At 42.8% G+C, this 20,514-nt stretch overlaps 1 protein-coding gene across 2 annotated transcripts; it reads left to right on the plus strand.

Moving 5' to 3' along the window:
• The first annotated feature begins 227 nt into the window (after positions 1-227).
• Positions 228-12,897, plus strand: LOC122731617 (zinc finger protein OZF-like). 2 transcript variants are annotated; one of them, XM_043971843.1, is made up of 4 exons: positions 228-1,211; positions 2,396-2,522; positions 3,054-3,149; positions 11,013-12,897. In XM_043971843.1, the coding sequence occupies exons 1-4, from the start codon at positions 1,176-1,178 to the stop codon at positions 12,551-12,553; spliced, it is 1,800 nt and encodes a 599-aa protein (XP_043827778.1). In that variant the 5' UTR covers positions 228-1,175; the 3' UTR covers positions 12,554-12,897. The 2 variants fall into 2 exon arrangements, with proteins under 2 accessions (XP_043827778.1, XP_043827787.1); XM_043971852.1 differs by having other exon boundaries at positions 231-333.
• Positions 12,898-20,514: the final 7,617 nt, after the last annotated feature.

Consider the following 20,514-nt stretch of genomic DNA (forward strand, 5'->3'; position numbering starts at 1 on the left):
CCAGGCTTCCTCCCCTTTCCGCCCCTTCCTTCTTCCGCCTGGGAGCGCTAAGGAAGGCGCCAGCACCCTCTAGGCATGCGCACAAGCCTTCCCTGTGCTTCCAGTCCGTAGCTAGCTCAGCGGTTGCCTTAGAAACGAGACAAACAGGCAAGGGGAGGGAAACGCGGAGGGGGGGGTATTCCTTATTCGTCACTTCCGCTCCCCGGCCTCCCCCCTCCTGCAGCGCTGCAGTCAATTTGGTCCGGCCTCCGCCGTCTTGGAAGCGTTCGCAGTCGCCTCGGCTGTACCGTCCTCAGCCTCCACCGCGGTCGGGCCTGAGCCCGGCCCTGGGGGGTGAGTGGGAGCCGCGGGAGGGCAGATGGAGGGAGAGAAGCGCCAGGCGCATACTTTTGGACACTCCCCACCACCTCGAGCGGGCCTTTGAGAATTGCGCGTGCGCAGTCCTCCTGACCCTTGAGCACGTCCATTGGCTGACCGAGTAGGCGCGGCTAGACGGTCGACCAATCAAGTCAAGATGTTTGCCCGCCCCGCCCCTTAGAGTCACCTGGGTTTGAATCCCGCCCCTGAGGCTTCTTGCTGGGTGATTCTGTGCCTCAGTTAATTCATCTGTCAAATGACAGTAATGCCAGCAAATGAGACAGCGTGTGTAATGGTCATCTACTGTGGTCACCACCACCATCATCACTATCGTGTCCCCTCCCCCAGTCCTTCCCCTGCCCCTGCTCTCCAGAAGGACCTATTGAGTTGTTGCCTGGAGGCAACTTCAGAGAGAGCAATTATTAAGTGCTTCCTGTATGCACTGTGTTAAGAGCTGAGGATACAAGAGGAAGCAGGAGACTGCTCTGCCTTTGAGGATCTTACATTCTAATGGGGGAAGACAAAACATAAAGGGGATACTTGGGGAGGAAAGTTACCCGGGAGGGGTGGGAGAAGGTATCCAGAAGGAATCCAGAAAGTAGGAACATCTGAGAGCGAGCTGGGCTGGGGGGGAAGAGAGCAAGGCCAGAGGCTCCTCATGACCTCTCTTGAGCACCTACTCTGCCCGGCCCTGTGCTAAGCACGAGGGATACAAAGAAGGCAAAAGAGGGGTCCTGCCTGCGAGGAGCTCCCAGTCTGTCTGCGGACCGGAGGGCCAGCCCGTCTCTCCGCCCTTCTCCCAGAAAACAGAAGTGAGCATGGCCCCCGTGCTCCTGACAGCCAGGACCCACCAGGTGAGTGCTGTCTTCTTCGGGGGCATTTCTGTCCTCAGTGTGGGCCCTAAGACATTGGGACCGTCTTTGATCAGAGGCCCTGAGGGGGCGAAGCAGCGCCCAGAGCACCCATCCTGGGGTCAGGAAGACCTGAGTTGAAATCCAGCCTCAGACACTTATAACTGTGTGACCCTGAACAAGTCACTTGATGTCTGTTTGCTTCAGTTTTCTCATCTATAAAATAGAGATAATAGTATCCCCTACCTCCAGGGTTGCTATGAGGATCAAATGAGATAGTATTTGTAAAAAAAACCACTTAGCACAGTGCCTGGCACATAGTAGGTGCTTAATAAATGCGTGTTCCCTCCTTTCCCTTCAGGGTTCAGAGTTCAAGTACCATTTCCCCAAACCCTTACTTGTCTGTCACATTGGATTGATATTTACCTAGTGCTATATATTTTGTGACACCCCCCCCAAGATCTAAGCTCTTCAAGAGCAAGGAAGATACCCTTTTTGTCTTTGTATCCCTAGCACCCAAGAGAGAGCCTGGCACAGAGTAGGCACTGCTTGTTGAGTTTGAACCCTAAGGAACGATCATTAACCAGGTCCCCCAAGCCCCAAGCCACCCAGCACATCTGGTTGGCCTAACCTTTTCTCTCCAAGCACAGACATCAGCTACATACCCTGAGCAAGCCCCCTTCCATTTTACATCATGACCCAGCAAAGGGAATGCTTGTTGCCCCACTGTCCATGGTACGATTGAGGAGATGATGTGAGGGGGTGACCTTGAGCCACAAAGCAGGAGGCAGTGTGGTGTTATGGGAGAAGCCCAGGTCTGGGAACAAGACACCTTGGGTTTGAGGGCTCACGCTGATCATTTCTAGCCATGGGACCCAGGTCATTTCCCTCAAAGTTCTCCATTTTCAGTCTTTTCATCTGTGAAAGGAGGAGAATTAATTCCTTAGTGAGAGAAGTACTTTGTACATATACCAAGAAGGTCATCATACATGTGAGCTGTTATTCTTATTTTATTCCATGTTTTGGAATCTAGTACAAATGATGGGGCGTAAGTAGTACTCAGGAAATACTTGACCTATGTGGAAAACCGAGAACTACTCCCTTCAGTTCCCGGCAGCCTCCCCATATCACCTTGGTGTCTATGAAGGGTGGGCCCTGGGTTGTCACAAGCATATCTGGTGTTTCAGGAATTGGTGACCTTCAAGGACGTGGCCGTGGACTTCTCCTGGGAGGAGTGGGAGCACCTGGGCCCTTCCCAGAAGAATCTGTACCGGGAAGTGATGCTGGAGAACTACCGGAACCTGGTGTGCCTGGGTAAGGGGGCTCCTCCAGCACCTCAAGATCTGCCTTTTGGAGGACCTTGGCATCCAGTCTTATTAAGTTCCAGGGGATAGCTTGAGTTGTTCATCTGTTATTATCAGGCATGCAGGGACCTGAGGGTCCTAGTCCTTTTGTGGCCATGAAATAATTATCTGGTGAGTGGTCTCTGGTTGATGTAGCTAGAAGTTGTAAGCTCATTCATGTTGCCCTGGGGTTATCAGGCACATAATTCTCCACTGAGGTCAAGTGCACCTTCATGGAGATTCATTGGATTGGGTTGGGTTTCTCCCCTCTTCCCAGGAAGTAAGTCAAATGTATTTATTTACTAAGCCCAAATCCACTCTGCAACCTTATTTGTCCATTAATGCAGAGCATGCTTGCCTGATGCCTACCTTTGTATCTTAGCACCACACTTAGCTCAGTACCTGGCCCATAGTAGGCACTTACTAAATACTAATTAACTGGCCAGGCTTGCATTCCGAAGGGGCTCTTTGTCTACAGAACTTTGCTCTTTTCACTGGACAGGACTTGAAGATTCAAAACCAGATGTGATTGAGCAGCTGGAGCAACAGGGAGCATCTGAGGTGCAAAAAGGAACTGTCCTAGCCATCACCTGTCCAGGTGAGTATGTGGGAATCAGGCAGGCGTCTGCTCAGGAGAAACGCTTTAAAAGACCAGCCAGGGAACTGTCTTCAAAGTACCCTCTCGAGGTCCTTGGAGGAGGGCAGAGACTGTGAAACTAGTGCCTTCCTGAAGCCTCATTACCTCAGTTCACCTTTCCTCTTATATGGCCTTCAAGGGCCAATGCCACCATGCCTTTTTTTGTTTGTTTGTTTTTGGTGAAGCAATTGGGGTTAAGTGACTTGCCCAGGGTCACACAGCTAGTAAGTGTTAAGTGTCTGAATCCGGACTTGAACTCAGGTCCTCCCGAATCCAAGGCCTGTGCTCTATCCACTGCACCACCTAGCTGCCCCACCATGCTTTTAAAAGAAGCCATGCCTTTGATTGCTCTTCCAACTTTGTCTCAATAGCCAGCCAGTCTTTGGTCTCAGTAACACCTGTTTTCTCACTTCTCCTCCCCATTCCTTCATTTCCTTTGAACAGATGTGTTTTTTAATAACAAAATAGAAACACAAATGCCCTATTTCTGCATCCCATTCTAGTCACTTAATTTTAAACTGTTTTTAGGAGTTGATTACTGTTAGTTTTGCAGGGATGTGATCAGTGTGTATATTCTGACTTTTCTTTCTTCTTACGTTACCTTTTAGAAAAAAATTCCCTATGATTGTCCATCCTTAAAACATAACTATTATAAAGGTGCCATGATGCCTATAAAAGCCAGAATGTAGCTTAGACACAAGGTTTATTTTTGGCCTTTTGCGATTATTATTACAAATAATAATATCATTATCATCGGCAGCATCATTATTATTATTCCTTTGGGATGGTGTCCCTGTGTTGCCCAGACTAGAAGCGTGGCAGCCACTCATTAACATGCTAAAGATCAGGTGTCTGCTGCCCAAACAATCCATCAGCCTCAGCCTTCCTTAGGAGCAGGGGTTACAGGCTTCCTGTCCTTGGCCTCCTGAGAGTACGACCCTATGCGGAAGATGACTGTGTCACTGGAAATTAGGGGTCTTGGGGTTCCTTTTGTATGCTGACATATTGTCTTGGAAGGGGATGGCTCCAGTTCCTGGCCCCATACTCAGTAGAAGGGACCACTTGTTTCTCTTCAGTTGGATAATGCTGAATTTTAAAGGGAACAAAGTGGAGTCTCAGAGTTGTTTTCATTTGGATATCTTTGGTGGCTAGAGAGTTTGAATAGGTTTTTTTTTTTTGGTGAGGCAATTGGGGTTAAGTGACTTGCCCAGGGTCACACAGCTAGTAAGTGTTAAGTGTCTGAAGCCGGATTTGAACTCAGGTCCTTCTGAATCCAGGGCCGGTGCTCTATCCACTGCGCCAACTAGCTGCCCCGAGTTTGAATAGTTTTTCCAGGAGGTTACTACTGATAATTTTTGTTGCTTTTAAGAACTGCATATTTACAAATTTTGACCATTCATCTTGAGGGAAAAAAACATGGTCTCATAAATTTGTGTCAGTTCCTTTCGACTGTGAATGCCAAGTTTCTAGCAGAAATGTGGAAGCAAATTTTTCCTCAAGCTATTTCTATCCATTTTATTTTCTGATGCTTTGATTTCTGTTGGAGAGAAATGCTTTCTTTATATAATTAAGTCCATTGATTTTTTTTCTGCAATAATTTAATTTCTTCAAAGGAATGCCCATTGTTAGAAATGCAGCTAACAGCTCAAATGGCGTTGCACAGCTCAAGAGTTGCTAGCAGCTCGCAGCTCAAAGAATCCAAGCAGGCAGCATCATGTGGTTTAAGGTGTCTTTATTCATCTTCGAAGATGGGCACTCTTCTGAATGGGCCAGAGAGTGCACTGAAGTGAGGTCCCTCACCTCTATTTATACCCCTCAATGGGTCCTTCTCGACCAATCACAGTAAGGTATTTTACTATCTCCCTATTTACATTTCAGTTATTTCAGTTATATTAGAATTATTAGAGTTGCTATTTATACAGAATAACAGTGACAGCCTAAGAACCCATCAGGTGAGACCAGTTGACCAATCAGATTGCAGCACTAGGCCTTAACCTTATTCTGGGCAAGAATGTCCCCATTGCTCACTAGAACAGTGCTGTGTGAACACACATAACCATATATAACTTGTCAAGAAACAAAACCCAAGTCAGGGTTTGAACATCGGGGTCATGTGGGGATCACCTCAAGGGCCTCAAGGTGAGCTCCCAGCCCAGCCCGACTCCCACAAAACCCAGGCCTCGTTTCAGGCCCTTCTCAGGCCTAAGGCCCAGGGGCCTTGGCTCCCCAGAGCCTCCTGTGTGGGCGGCCCCCTGCTGGGAGGTTTGGGCAACAAAGCTGTTGGGCCTGAAACCAGACTCACTCTCTGCCTTTAGGGCTCTGAGTAGAGTCCAAATAAGGTCTTTTCTCTCACCTATCCATTGGGGAATAGCTAAACAAGCTGTGATGGTAATGGAATATTATTGTGCTCTAAGAAATGACAAGCAGGATGATTTCAGAAAGACTTGTATGAACTGATGTACAGTGAAGTGAGCAGAACTGAGAGTACATTGTACACAGAGACAACAGTATTGTTTGATGAAGAACTATGAATGACTTAGCTATTCTCAGCAATACAATGATCCAAGACAATCCCAAAGAACTAATGATGAAACAAACATACTATCTATCTCCAAAGAAAGAACTGGGGGCAGCTAGGTGAAGGAGTAGATAGAGCACTGGCCCTGGATTCAGGAGGACCTGAGTTCAGATCCAGCGTCAGATACTTGACACTTCCTAGCTGTGTGAACCTGGGTAGGTCACTTGACCCCAATTGCCTCACCAAAAAAAAAACAAAGCCAAAAAACAAAAAAAAGAAAAAGAAAAAGAAAGAACTGATTTTTTTTCCGTAATAGTATTTTATTATTTTCCAGTTACATGTAGAGATAGTTTGCAACATTTGTTTTTATGAGATTTCTAGTTTAAATTTTTTCTCCCTCCCTCCCCCCTCCCCAAGACAGCTAGCAATCTGATATAGGTTATATATGTACAATGACATTAAACATATTTCTGCATTAGTCATGTTGTGCAAGAAGAATCAGAGCAAAAAGGAAAAACCTCAAAAAAGAAAAACAATGAAAAAAATAGAGATAGTATGATTCAATCTGCATTTAGATTCCATAATGTTTTGTTTTTGTTTTTCTGGATTTGGAGAGCATTTTCCATCATGAGTCCTTTGGAACTATCTTGGACCATTGTATTGCTGAGAAGAGTCAAGTCCATCACAGTTGATCAACACACAATGTTGTTGATACTGTGTACAATGTTCTCTTGGTTCTGCTTACTTCACTCAGCATCAGTTCCTGTAAGTCCTTCCAGGTTTCTCTGAAATTTACCTGCTCATTATTTCTTACAGCACAATAGTATTCCATCACATTCATATACCATAACTTGTTCAGCCATTCCCCAATTGATGGGCATCCCCTCAGTTTCCAAGTCCCTGCCACCACAAAAAGAGCAGCTATAAATATTTTTGTATACGTGGGTCCTTTTCCCTTTTTTATGATCTCTTTGGAAAAAAGACCTAGTAGTGGTATTGCTGGGTCAAAGGGTATGCACAGCTTTACAGCCCTTTGGGCATAGTTACAAATTGCTCTCCAGAATGGTTGGATCAGTTCACAGCTCCATCACTAATGCATTAGTGTTCCAATTTTTCCACAGCTTCTCCAACATTTATTATTTTCCCTTTTTGTCATATTAGCCAGTTTGATAGGTGTCACGTGGTGCCCCAGAGTTGTTTTAATTTGCGTTTCTCTAATCAAGAAAGAACTGATATTGATGGAACACAGACTGAAGCATGCTATTTTTCACTTTCTTTCATTTTTTAATGCAAATTTTCTTGTACAAAATGACCAATATGGTAATGTTTTACATAATTGCACATGTATAACCCATATCTGATTCACCTCAGGGAAAGGGGAGGGAAGGAGGGATAAAATTTGGAACTCAAAACTATAAATGAAAATATTTATTATTTTTAAAAAGTAGTTTAATTTCTTCTACTTCTTAAGTAGGGCAGCTAGGTAGCACAGAGGATAAAGCATAGAACCTGGAGTCAGAAGGACCTGAGTTCAAATTAATCCTGTTTGCTTCAGTTTTCTCATCTGTAAAATGAGGTGGAGAAGGAAAAGTCAAACCACTCCAGTATCTTTGCCAAGAAAACCCCAATAGAGTCTCAGAAAATTGGACATAACTGAAAAATGACTGAACAACAACAGCAGGATAGATACAACATAAATAAAAGGTGATTGGGGGAAGGCATGCCTTTGAAGCTATGGGGATTTAGGGAAGGCTTTATGTAGAAGAAAATACTAGGGCTTAATTTTTTAACTTAATATTTTTTTCAAAATTACATATGAAAACAATTTTAAACATTTATTTTTAAAAATTCTTGAGTTATATATTTTCTGTCCCTCTCTCCCCCCCTCATTGAGAAAGCAAGCAATTTTATATAGGTTATGCTTGTGCAGTCATGCAAAACATATTTCCATATTAGTCATGTTGTGAAAGAAAAAACAAAAGAAAAAGTTTCAATCTGCATTCATAATCCATCAGTTCTTTCTCTCAAGATGGATGGTATTTTTCATTATAAGTCTTTTGGAATTATGTTGGATCATTGTATTCCTGCAAATAGCTAAAAGTCATTCAGAATTGATCACTGTACAATATTGCTATTACTGTGTAAAATGTTCTGGTTCTGCTCATTTCACTTTGCATTAGTTTCTATACTTCTTTCCAGGTTTTTCTGAGAACATCCTGCTCATCATTTCTTATAGTACAATAGCATTCCGTCACAATCATATACCACAACTTGTTCATTCATTCTCCAATTGATGGCCATGCCCTCAATTTCCAATTTTTTGCCACCACAAAGAAAGCTACTATAAAATTTTTTTAAACATGCATGTCCTTTTCCTATTTAAAAAAATCTCTTTGGGATACATACCTAGTTTTTGTGTTTCTGGGTCAAAGGGTATGTACAATTTTATAGCTCTTTGGGGATAGTTTTAAATTGTTCTCCAGAATGTTTGGATCAGTTCATAACTCCACCAACAGTGTATTAGTGTCTCAATTTTCCCACATCCCCTCCAACATTTTTCATTTTCCTTTTCTGTCATGTTAGCCAATCTGATAGGTATAATATGGTACCTCAGAGTTTTTTTTAATTTGCATTTTCTAATCAGTAGTGATTTAGAGCATTTTTTCATATGACTTTTGATTACTTTGTCTGAGAACTGCATGTTCATATCCTTTGCGATGATTAAAATGTTTGAGAGCCATGGTTTCTGGGTAATTTAGTAATTTTAGTAATAAAGCCAGCAGGTTATTAACAAAAGGATGATCATTTGACCTTCTCTCTTAGACCAAAGATAATCATGGAGGTGGGCTCACATTTTATATACTCTTCAAAACAGTAAGCAGTCCCTCAAACAGCTAAAAATCTTCAGCTCCTCCTGCTGAGAATGTAGCTTGATCATGAGGCTCAGCTGCCTCCAGCACTCCACCCACACTGCTTTGGTTAGTTTTCTTCTTCATGAGCTGGGTCACCCTCAACTCCAATGGAGAGATGATATGAGTTTATTCCCTAAAGGCAAGAATTTACCTAGATTAGACTCTTTTTACACTTTAAACAGAAGGAAGGTCCCCTGGTTGGGTGGGGTCCTACCCAAGACCTAGGAGAATATACCCTGAGGAGTGGGTCAGTCTCCTCTATCAGCCATATCCTTCAGAGACTGGCTGTTCCCTGAATGAGAAAATAAAGAAAAAAAATAAACTTTAATCCTAACTAAATAATTGATTGTTAATATAATGGTAAAAAGAACAATTTCTGTCAAGTATAATTTGTTCTTCTGGTCCTGCTTACTTGACTTATACACCTCTTCCCAGGTTTCTCTAAAACTGTTCCTTCTGTTATTTTTTATGACACAATCATTTTCCATTATATTCACACGATATGATTTGTTCAGCCATAATGGATGAACTCTCTTTAGTTTCTTAGTTCTTTGCCACCACAAAAAGAGCTACTATAAATTTTACATATGTATCTTTTCCTCTTTCATTGATCATTTTGGGGTGGTTGTGGGTCAAAGGGTATGCACAGTTTAGTAACTTTAGGGGCATAATTCCAAATTGTTTTCCAGAATAGCTTGACCAATTCACAGGTCCACCAACAATTCATGAATGTGCCTGTTTTCTAGCAGCTCCTCCAGAATTTGTCATTTTCTCATTTTTGACAACTTCATCAATTTGATAAACGTGAGGTGGAACCTCAGGGTTGCTTTAATATACATTTAACTAATTATTCATGATTTGGTGCATTTTTTCATATGGCTAGTGATACTTTGGATTTCTTCCCTTGAGAACTGCCTATTTATACCCTTTGACCATTTATCAATTGGGGGATGACTCCTATTCTAATGAATTCAGTATTATGTTAAGGCTGCCAAGAAGTGAGTGCTTTCACAGGCAATGTTGCATGATAGGCATAGCTTCCCAGAATAAGAAAATGACAGTCATCCCCCTTCCCTGCACCCCCCACCCCAGGTCAAGCTACATTCTTAAAATTTATTTATTTAAAGTTTTGAGTTCCAAATTCTATCCCTCTCTCATTCCCTCCCTCCCTCCCCTCCCCCCTCCCTGAGGTGGTAAGCAATCGGATATAGGTTAAACATGTTCAAGCTACATTCTTGAGTAGTTTGTTCTGTTCTAAGCACCACCATTTAGTAAGGCAATTGATAAGCAAGAGAATGGCTCCTGAATATGTAGGGACCTAATTCTGAGATCCTGTGTTAATGGTGCCAGCTCAAACAAAGACATGCTTGAAGCCATCTCAGACCTTAGTCCATAGGTACTGGAGACTACAGAATTCCTGTCTCCAATCATACTCAGGACTTAAGGCCATCTCAGAACCTAAGTCTTAGGATGTCTACAGTCCTGGAGAGGCCTTAGCTTCTGGGGATTCTGAGTGCCAATACCACATTTGAAGTATATACCTTGGGAGGGTCTCATACTCTGGGTTTGGGAGTCAGAAAAAGAGCCCTTACTGTGTTCAGTCATCACAGGACCCTAGAGGTTGAATGCCTCTATCTTCATTTTCTGGAAGGTAGAATCCTAGCTTCTAACCAACACCCCTCACCCTCAAGCTCTGGAATCAGTTTCTGCTAAGATGAAAATGTTCTCTCCCCACCTTTATGCTTACACAGAGGACAATATAAGCTTGTTCTAAGGAAAATCTTAACAGTTGGAGCTTTCCAACTGGATTCACTAGAAGTCCTTAAGAAAAAGAGGACCATTTGTTGATGGCATTAAAATAGGAAGTCTTTTGGGATATAGGTAGCACTGAGGTCCTTTCCAACTTTGAAATTCTGTGATTCTTTGATTGTGACCTTTCAAATATTAGCTTTGATACTCATTAGCAGTGTGACCTTAGTTAAGTCAGTAAATCAATCTAAGTCAATTTCCTTATTTGGAAAATGTTATAACTAACCTACCTACCTACCTTACAAGATTGTTGTGAAGATCAATACAAATGCTTTTTAAGAAACTAAATGTATAAATAATGATACAATGGTAGTATTTTCTCTTTTAGACGTTAAAGTTCAACAATTCTTTTTCTTTTTCTTTTTTTTTTAGTGAGGCAATTAAGTGACTTGCCCAGGGTCACACAGCTAGTAAGTGTTAAGTGTCTGAGGCCAGATTTGAACTCAGGTACTCCTGACTCCAGGGCTGGTGCTCTATCCACTGTGCCATCTAGCTGCCCCAACAATTATTTTTCTTAATGGAGAAAATGAAAGATAGGACTGAATAGACCAAAAAATGAAAATATTTACTTTTCCTTTTTTTCAGATTGGGAGAATAGATCTGAAACCAAGGAGTCAATTCCAACACTGGGCATTTCTATTGAAGAGTCATCCCAAGAACATTTCACAAAGAATGGTCCCTGTATCTCCAAGTTAGTAGAATGTGAGGCTACTTTAGAAAGATGGCCCAGATATGAGGAAAAACATTCTAACCAAGTAAAAAATTCCAATATGTTGAAGTATCTCAAATGTAAGAAATATGACAGAATCTTTGGTCTAGGGCCAACCTTTGTTTCCCAACAAAAACTATATGTTGCAAAGAGTTTCCACCAATATGATAAACATAGAAAGAGCTTCAGATTGTATTCTGACTCAAGTAAATATAATAGAATCTGTTTGAAGAAGACATTTTCTAAATTTGATGAATGTGAGAAATCCTCCAGTTATAATTCAGACTTTTTAAAATGTCATAGAATAAATACTCAAGAGAAACTTCATGAATATAATGACGGTAGAAGAACGTACCAGAGCTCATCTATTATTCCTTTCCCATCAATTAATACGGGAGAGAAACCCCATAAATGCAAAGAATGTGGAATGTCTTTCCCCAATACCTTACAACTAACTGAACATTGGAGCATTCATACAGGAGAAAAACCTTATGAATGTAATGAATGTGGAAGGGTATTTTGCTGGAGCTCAGGACTTACTGAACATCAGAGAATTCATACTGGAGAAAAACCTTATGAATGTAATGAATGTGGGAAGACTTTCAATCATAGGTCATCCCTTACTTCCCATTACAGGATTCATAGTGGACAAAAAACTTATGAATGTAATGAATGTGGCAAGGCCTTCTACTGGACCTCAGAACTTACTAAACATCAGAGAATTCATACTGGAGAAAAACCTTATGAATGCAGTGAATGTGGTAAAGCCTTCCACCAGAGCATACACCTTATTCAACATCAAAGAACTCATACTGGAGAGAAACCTTATGAATGTAATGAATGTGGGAAGGCCTTTGGCCGAATTGCACTCCTTACTGAACATAAGAGAATTCACACAGGAGAGAAACCTTATGAATGTAATGAGTGTGGGATGGCCTTCCGGTGGAATTCAGGACTAACAGAACATCAGAGGATTCATAGTGGAGAGAAACCTTATGAATGTAATGAATGTGGGAAGACTTTCAGTCGTAGGTCATCCCTTACTTCCCATCAAAGGATTCATAGTGGGAAGAAACCTTATGAATGTAATAAATGTGGCAAGGCCTTCTATTGGATGTCAAAACTTAGTAAACATCAGAGAATTCATACAGGAGAAAAGCTTTATGTGTGCAATGAATGTGGAAAGACCTTTAACCGAAGCACACATCTTACTCAACATCAGGGAATTCATACTGGTGAAAAGCCTTTTGAATGCAGTGAGTGTGGGAAGGCTTTCAACCGTAGCATACATTTTACTCAACATCAGAGAATTCATACTGGAGAAAAACCTTATGAATGTAATGAGTGTGGAAAAGCCTTCTGCCAGAGCTCAGGACTTACTAGACATCAGAAAATTCATAATAGAGATAAACATTAGGTTGTGATGACTGTAGGGAGGCTTTCTGCTAGAGTAAAAAAAAGAAGAAAAATCTTCCTGGACATCAGAGAATTACCTATCAATTGGAGAAGGCTTACAACTGTAATAAATGTGGACAGCTTCTCCATAAGCTATCCCTTACTTTCAGCACAGGACTATATTAGAGAACTTATAAGTGTATTGAAAGTGGGAAGACCTTACATGGAACATAGAATTTAGTTTACATTGCAGAATGAATAGTTGAAAGAATTAAGAATGTGAGAAAATCTTCCAAACATTTTATTGTGCATCAGAAGCTTCATACTGGAGAGAAACTTTATATAATAAATGTGGGAAAACTTTCCTCTGAATCAAAAATCTTAACTCAATTTCAGAGACTTCATACTGAGTAAAATTTTATGAAAATTAAGCCATAAGAATGTAAAAATTGGGGGCAGCTAGGTGGCACAGTGGATAGAGCACCGGCCCTGGATTCAGGAGGACCTGAGTTCAAATCCAGCCTCAGACACTTAACTTACTAGCTGTGTGACCCTGGGCAAGTCACTTAACTCTAATTGCCTCACCAAAAAAAAAAAAAAAAGAATATAAAAATTTTGACAAAATTAGCCAGGATACATATTTTACTGAAAATTGTAAAAGTAATATTAAATACAAACTCTCTGGGTGAAGAAAAATTTCATCTAATTTTCTGACAGCTCTTCCAAATAGTTTCCTCTTAAATTTCTAACTCCAAAGCCTCCTTTTCCCAAAAGTACAATTACAATAGATAATTTGTTTCCTTTTCTTTTCTTTTCTTTTTTGTGGGGCAATGAGAATTAAGTGACTTGCCCAGGATCACACAGCTAGAATTTGTTTCTTTTCACAAGCAAAAAATTGTTATCTGCCAGATAGTTTATCCTTTAGTCAAGAAATATGACAGAATTTTTAGCATTTATTAAAGGCCTCCTATTTATGCTAGGCATTGTACTAAGTGCTGGGACACAAAGAAAGTCAAAATACAGTTACTGCCTTCAAGGAAAGGAAGCCAATGTCAAGACAACTGCGTATAAGCCAGATATACACAGAATAAATTGGAGACAGTTAACAGAAGGAAGGCATTAAAGAGGCTTGGGAAGGGCTTCTCTTGTAGAAACTGGGGTTTTATCTGGGATTTGAAAGAAGGCAGGGAGACCAGGAAGTGGAGCATTTTGAATATGGGAAAGCCAGTAGAAATGTATGTAGTCTTGAAAGGGAGTATCTTGTGTAAGAAATAACAAGGAAGCCAGTGTCACTGAATCAAAGAGCATATGTAGGTGAGTGAAGTATAAGGAGACTCGAAAGATGAGAAGAAAGCCAGTTGTAAAGGACTTTTAATGCCAGAGAATTTTACATTTTCTCCTGCAGGGGATAAGGAATTGTTGGAATTTCTAGAATAGAGAAGGTTATACATATGCTTATTGAAGGTCAATTTGACAGTTGAGTGGATGATGAACCAGAATGAGAAAGAATTGAGGCAGAGAGGCCAACCAAAAGACTATTGTTGTAGAACAAGCATGGGGTGACAAGGGCTTATTCCATCATTGTACTGGCAGTGTCAGAGGAGGGAAAAGTGTGTACATGGGAGATGTTATCAAGGCCAAATTGACAGGCCTTAAGAACAGATTGGATTTGGAGCATAGGAGATGATATGTAGGTTTTGAGTCTGGGGATGCTCTCTATAGTAAGGGCACCTCGAAATTTTGGAGGGGAGATTTTGTGGGGGAAGGTAACGGGTTTTAGTTTTGAACATGCTGAGCTTAAGATGTCTTCAGGACATCACCTCAACTGACTCAGAATCACCATTTTCTCTGCTCCCCCTTCTATCCACTTAGAAGAATCAGGGAATTCTACATAGTCACATAATTTCATAATTATGCAGGGGTGGCCTGGTAAATGTTTAACTATGGTCACATTTCAGAACTTATTTGGGTATTTAGTACTCTTTTTTTTAGTGAGGCAATTGGGGTTAAGTGATTTGCCCAGGGTCACACTGCTAGTAATTGTTAAGTGTCTGAGGCTGGATTTGAACTCAGGTCCTCCTGAATCCAGGGCTGGTGCTCTATCCACTGTGCCACCTAACTGCCCCCTATCTTTTTTTTTTTAATTTAGTACTCTTGTAGTCCAATGTGTGGCTGAAAAATAACCCCTTCTTACAATATATCTGACAAGTTGCCATCCCTTAAAGTTCTATAGAAATGATAGTGAGCATGCTCATAATAGTAAACCTTTCATGATTTTTCTTCAGTGCCACAACAAACAACTCAGTTGTGACTGCCCAGCTAAAAGCTGGGGACCAGGTTTCCAAAGTTCCCTTTATACCCCAGGATACCTTTCCTGTACCTTTTAATGAGCTGAAGTGATTTTATTTCCTGTTTTTTATTTTTGTTTTTTGCAGGGCAATAAGGGTTAAGTGACTTGCCTGGGGTCATACAGATAGTAAGTGTCAAATGTCTGAGGTTGGATTTGAACTCAGGTTCTCCTGAATCCAGGGCTGGTGCTTTTTCCACTGCACCACCTAGCTGCCCCCATCTGATGTTTTAATAACTTTCTAGTCTCAAGGACAACTTTGCTACCCTTCTCAAATACTAAATTGCCATTTCTACCTTTTTCTTAAATTTCTGATCCTAGTTTGTCAAGCTTCCCATAACCCATTTTCATGTATGTGTGCCCCATTGTTTGTACATATCTTCTACCTGTGCTTTTTTTCTTAGAGATCCAAGATCCCTACCTATTAAGCAATAGAATTTTTAGGCACTTATTTCTTCTTGATTTCTTATAGAAACAGCCAAGAGATGGTGTTTTGGGGTGTGGTGAGCAATAAGACCTTTATGTCAGGTTCTATTTGGTGAGGGTGGGTGCTTTGGGAGACATCTAAACAGGACTGTTTTCACTCCAGGGGAGAGGTATCTGGTCTTCCCTCATGGCATTGAGGGGCAGGTGAGCCACAAAAGGTGGATATAGTCATGGGATATACTGGCTCTAAGATCAACAGATGAAGAATATAAGAGATGACTATAATGTAAATAGTAAGACTAAGGCTCCTTGATAAAAGATGCAGAGTGTCTTACACCTTACTATACTGTCCCCTTAATCAATGAATATTTCTCACTCCTCAGAAGTAATCTCACCCTACTGAGAGAGAGAGAGAGAGAGAGAGAGAGAGAGAGAGAGAGAGAGAGAGAGAGAGAAAGAGAGAGAGAGAGAGGGAGGGAGGAGATGTATGGATGAGACCTTCCTTTGGCTGGGTGGTACAGTAGAAACAGTGCTGGGTCTGAAGTTGGGGACCCTGAGTTCATCTTGGCCTCAGGTCCTTCCAGGCTGTGTGACCCTGGGTGAGTCACTTAACCTCTGTTAACTGTTAATAACTGAAAAATGAGGATCCTTACAATGCTGAGAGGTAGATGCCATTATGATCCCTATTCTACAGTTGAGGAAACTGAGTCAGAAGGAGGTTGAGTGACTGGCCTGGGGTCTGATGTCCTTCATTCTTGAAAAGGACCAAAATGACATCACTTTGTTGGAGTCAAGGGACGGTCTAAGCTCAGAAGGCTCTACTGCAATTTGGGCACAAAGAGTCCATAGGAGCATTTGCAGTGGAGATGGGGCTCTAAATCTGTGCTTCTCACACTTCTTTTGAGCTGCTGCGATTCTGCTTTGCTCATAGAGCACCGTGTCTCCTTTGATGTGGACACACCATGTTGTGTGGTCCTTTGCCAGCATCTCCCATATTATGCAGTTGATTCCAAAGTTCTTCAGAGAGATCTCGAGTATCCTTGTTTTGCTTCTTTTGACCACCATGTGAGCCCCTGCCTTGCTTGAGTTTGTAAAATAGTCTTTTAGGCCAGTGTATGTTTGCACTCAAACAATGTGGCCAGCTCATCAGAATTGCACTTTCTGCAGTAGAGTTTGAATGCTTACAAGTTCAGCTAAGAAAGGACCTCAGTGTCCAGTATCTTACCTTGCCAAGTGATCTTCAGAATAATTCAAAAGGAACCATTTCAGTTTCCTGGCATGGTACTGGTATACCATCCTGGTTTCACAGGCATACAACATTAAAGTCAGCATAATGGCTTTGTAGACCTTCAGTTTGGTAGACAGTATAATACCTCATCTCTCCCACACTTTCCTTTGGAGACTTCCAAACACTGAGCTAGCTTGGTCAGTGCATATGTCAATCTTGTTATCTACGTGGATATCCCTGGAAAGTATACTGTCAAGGTAAGTGAACTTATCCACAGTATTCAAAACTTCTCCATTTGTTATAACTGAAGGTTCCATGTATGGATGGTGTGGTGCTGACTGGTGGAGCACCTGTGTTTGCTTGGTGTTAATTGTTAGGCTGAAATTAGCATAAGTAGCAGAGAAACGAGCCATACTTTGTTGCATCTCAGCTTCAGAGGTTGCACTGAGTGCACAGTCATCTGTGAACAAAAAACCATGCACCAACTCTCCCTCTACTTTAGTCTTGGCTTGTTGCCTTTTTCAAGTTAAATGATTTACTATCAGTGTGGTAGCTGACCTTGATGCTGTGTTCATCCTCATTGAAATCATCTGACAACATTGCTGAAAACATCATGCTAAAAAGTATGGGAATAAGCATGCAGCCTTGCTTCACTCCATTGGTGACTGGAAATGCATGAGAGCATCATCCATGATGGGCAAGCATGCTGCCATAAAATTGATGTACAATACTCATGAACTTCTCTAGGCAGCCAAATTTTGCCATAATTTTCCATAAGTCCTCATGACTGACGGTATCAAAGACCCTGGTCAAACAGCTTATAAATACCTGAGGCTGGCTTTGAAATCAGGGCTTCTTGTCTCCAGGTCCAGAGCTCTATCCACTGTGCTGGAAGGTCTTTGCTTTGTCACTTAGTCACTGTTGTGGAGTGTTCTAGGGGTTGAGTACTTTTTTTTTTTTTTTGGCATATCTAGTTTCCTGATCATTTGTGAAGATGAGGCCAGGTACTACCTGTTCCCAGGTGAGCAATGTTTACTTTGTATACCTGGAAGCTGGCAGCTTGCTCATATCACCTTTGAGGTTGTAGCTTTTCAACTCTGTTCTTCCACATGAGAGGTCATCTCTCCTAAAGCCCTAGGACAGGTATCTGAAGATAAGTCTCCATCATCTTGCCGGGGATTGGGTACAATGACATAATTCTCTTTCTCAGCCCAAACCCACTTTGTGAACTCTTCCCATTTCCCTCTTAGGACACAGCAAAGATCACCCACCAGAGAACTTTTGTAGAGTCCTCTAGGTGTTGCTACCATGGCCAGTTTCCAGCACATTCCTGTTTCCAAGGAGCAGAGCTTGCTGCGTCCAGACCAGATGGGATCTCCCAGCTGGAGTGCGGGGAAGCCCCTTGGATACCAGAGGGAGGCGGCCCATGAAGCAGGTGTACAGGCAAGTGAGGACAGCAAGCCAATACGGTGGCCTCTTGAAGCAGTACGGCACCTCTCTGTAGCCTCTGTTCACCCTCTTCTTGACACTTTCTAGGTTTTCATGACACTCCTTTCTCCTGGCTCTCCTACCTATATCACTCACTGCTCCTTCTCAATCTCTTTTGCTAGATCTTCATTTCAGCTGTGCTAACTGTGGACATCCCCCAAGACTGTTCTGGGTTTTTTCCTCTTCTCCCACTGTACTGTGCCCGTTCAATTGGTGAGCTCATCAGCTTCCATGAATTCAATTATCTATATGCTGAGGATACTCAGATTTACTTATGTAGCCCCAACCTCTCTCCAGATCTCTAGTCTTGCCTATTAGTCCTCTCAACTGGGTGTTCCTTAGACATTTTAAATTCAATACGTCCAAAACTGAATGCATTATCTTTACCCTCAAATCTTTTGCTTTTCCTAATTTCCCTATTATCATCAGGGCCCCACCATCCTTCCAGTCAGCCAGGCTCACAGCCAAGGGACCATCCTGAACTCTTCACTCTGCCTCAGCCCCTCCAGGCAATCAGTTGCCCAGTCCTACCATCTCTACCTTCATAACATCTGATATTTATGCCCGTCTTCTGTCTGACACTGGTGCAGGCCCTCTTCCAGCTGTGTCCTCACACCTGGATTGTTTCAATAGCCTTCTGGTTGGTCTGCCTAATTTGTCTTTCCCTACTCCAATCCATCCTCCACTCAGCTTTCATAATGATCTTCCTAAAATGTAGATCTGATCGTCACCCCCTACTTGATAAAACCCCAGTGGCTCCCTATTGCCTCTAGAAGAGGACACAAAATGCTCTGCTGGGCATTCACAGCCCCTCATAACCAGCCCCCTCCTCTTTCCAGTCTTCTTGCCCCACACCATGTCCTCTTCACGCCAGTGATTCTGGCTTCCCTGATGTTCCATGAACAAGCTTTCTGTGTAACCGGTGAACAGAGGCCTTTCCTGCTAAAGAGTTTGCAGGCGTTTTTGGTTTTGATTTTAGTTTTCCAAGGGGACATGACTCCATTTTGAGAATATGGCATACAAGATTTTTCAGACTCAATGCAAGATATATTATCTTATAAATCATATTTTATTCCCCCCTCTGATTTTATGGAAAAACATTTCACATCCCTTGCTTTTTGGGGTTTTTTTTTGTGAGTTTTCAGTTGCAAATCCTCTTTCTCTTTCTTTCCCTTCCTCCTAGCTTTCTCCCCGCTTCCATGTCTCCCCTGGGCCAGCCTGACAGGGGCAGCAATCAGATAGAGGATATCCATGTGCGATCATGTAAAACGTTTCCCCCTTTGTCATTAGGTAGAAGAAAAGTCAAATGAGAAAAGGAAAGAGAGGACGTGAAGAAGGGGATGCTTCATTCTGTGTTCAGCTGCAGCTCTACAGGCGGATCGAGGTTTTCATCATGAATCCTCTGTCCTTAGCTTGCCTCAGTGCCTTGCTGAGAAGTGCTGGGTCCTAGCGAGGTTTTGGTCATCCAATATGGCAGTCATATTCCCTTGGTTCTGCTCCCCTCCCTCTGCACAAATCACTGTAAGTGTTTCGGGGTTTCTTTGGAAATCATCCTATGCTTCATTCCTCTGAGCACCATCATATTCCATTCCAATCCTCAACCTGGGGTCAGTCTGTGTTGCCCCACACATCCACCCCCTGGTGCCTTGAAGGGCAAGACCTGAATTTCCAATGGTTAGCCACTAGAAGGAGAGCTGCCAGGAAGGGTGTTGTGCAAACCAGCTTTTTCACCTGTCCTCAGATCTCTTTGGGATGGAGAGCCAGCAGTGTAGCGTGTTGGCATCCTTGGATAGCCCTCTGGCCATACTTCCCAGTTGCTCTCCAGTAAGGTTGGATCCATTCAGTAGTGCAGGAAGAGCATTCAGGGTGTTCTTCTGGGGGCTGGGGGTGCCGGTGGGGGGCAGAGGGTGCTCTTCTGGCTAGTCCTTCAGACATCATTGGGCCATGGAGCCAGGGCCAGTTCTCAAAGACATGCATTGGGTGAAGGAGTTCAGTGTGTCTGCGTCAGCTGCGTGCTCTCCATGCAGCAAGTGAGCAAACCACCTGTCGTATTCCTTCCTCTCGTTTCGGAACCAGTTTCAGACCTGGCTAGGAGAGAGGTGCAGCTGAGCCGCCAGGGCTTGCTCATCGTTGGCCGTGAGGTTCCTATTGGCCCGAAAACAGCCTGTCAGGGCCTGGTGCTGGTAAGGCGAGAAGCAGACCCAAGACCTGGGCTTGGTCTTGGCCCGGCCGACGGCCACCTTGGCTCTCTCCCCTGCCCCCTGCATGGCTGGAGCTGGCAACGGAGCAGGCCACAGAGCTGGTTCAGCAGTGTCCCCGGGAGGCAGTGCCACCACCCAAGTCTCCATCTCGGTGGTGAGCAAGATTGGTCTTGCTGGGCTGGGCCTGGAGCCTCGGCGCTGCATGTGCCAGCCTGTGGGGGTGCTCTCCTCTCAGGCCATGCAGCATTTGGTCCAGCACAGACCAATACTTGTCAGCAGAGGGAGGACAATGG

Source organism: Dromiciops gliroides, chromosome 1 (assembly GCF_019393635.1).
Source record: "Dromiciops gliroides isolate mDroGli1 chromosome 1, mDroGli1.pri, whole genome shotgun sequence".
NCBI classification, from domain to species: domain Eukaryota; kingdom Metazoa; phylum Chordata; class Mammalia; order Microbiotheria; family Microbiotheriidae; genus Dromiciops; species Dromiciops gliroides.

What these genes read in the sequence shown, in the direction of transcription:
- LOC122731617 (XM_043971843.1), top strand. Translation starts at nt 1,176, where the DNA reads ATGGCCCCCGTGCTCCTGACAGCCAGGACCCACCAG. An exon ending in TGACAGCCAGGACCCACCAG is followed by an intron (nt 1,212 to 2,395) that starts GTGAGTGCTGTC and finishes CTGGTGTTTCAG; the next exon opens with GAATTGGTGACCTTCAAGGA. An exon ending in CCGGAACCTGGTGTGCCTGG is followed by an intron (nt 2,523 to 3,053) that starts GTAAGGGGGCTC and finishes TTCACTGGACAG; the next exon opens with GACTTGAAGATTCAAAACCA.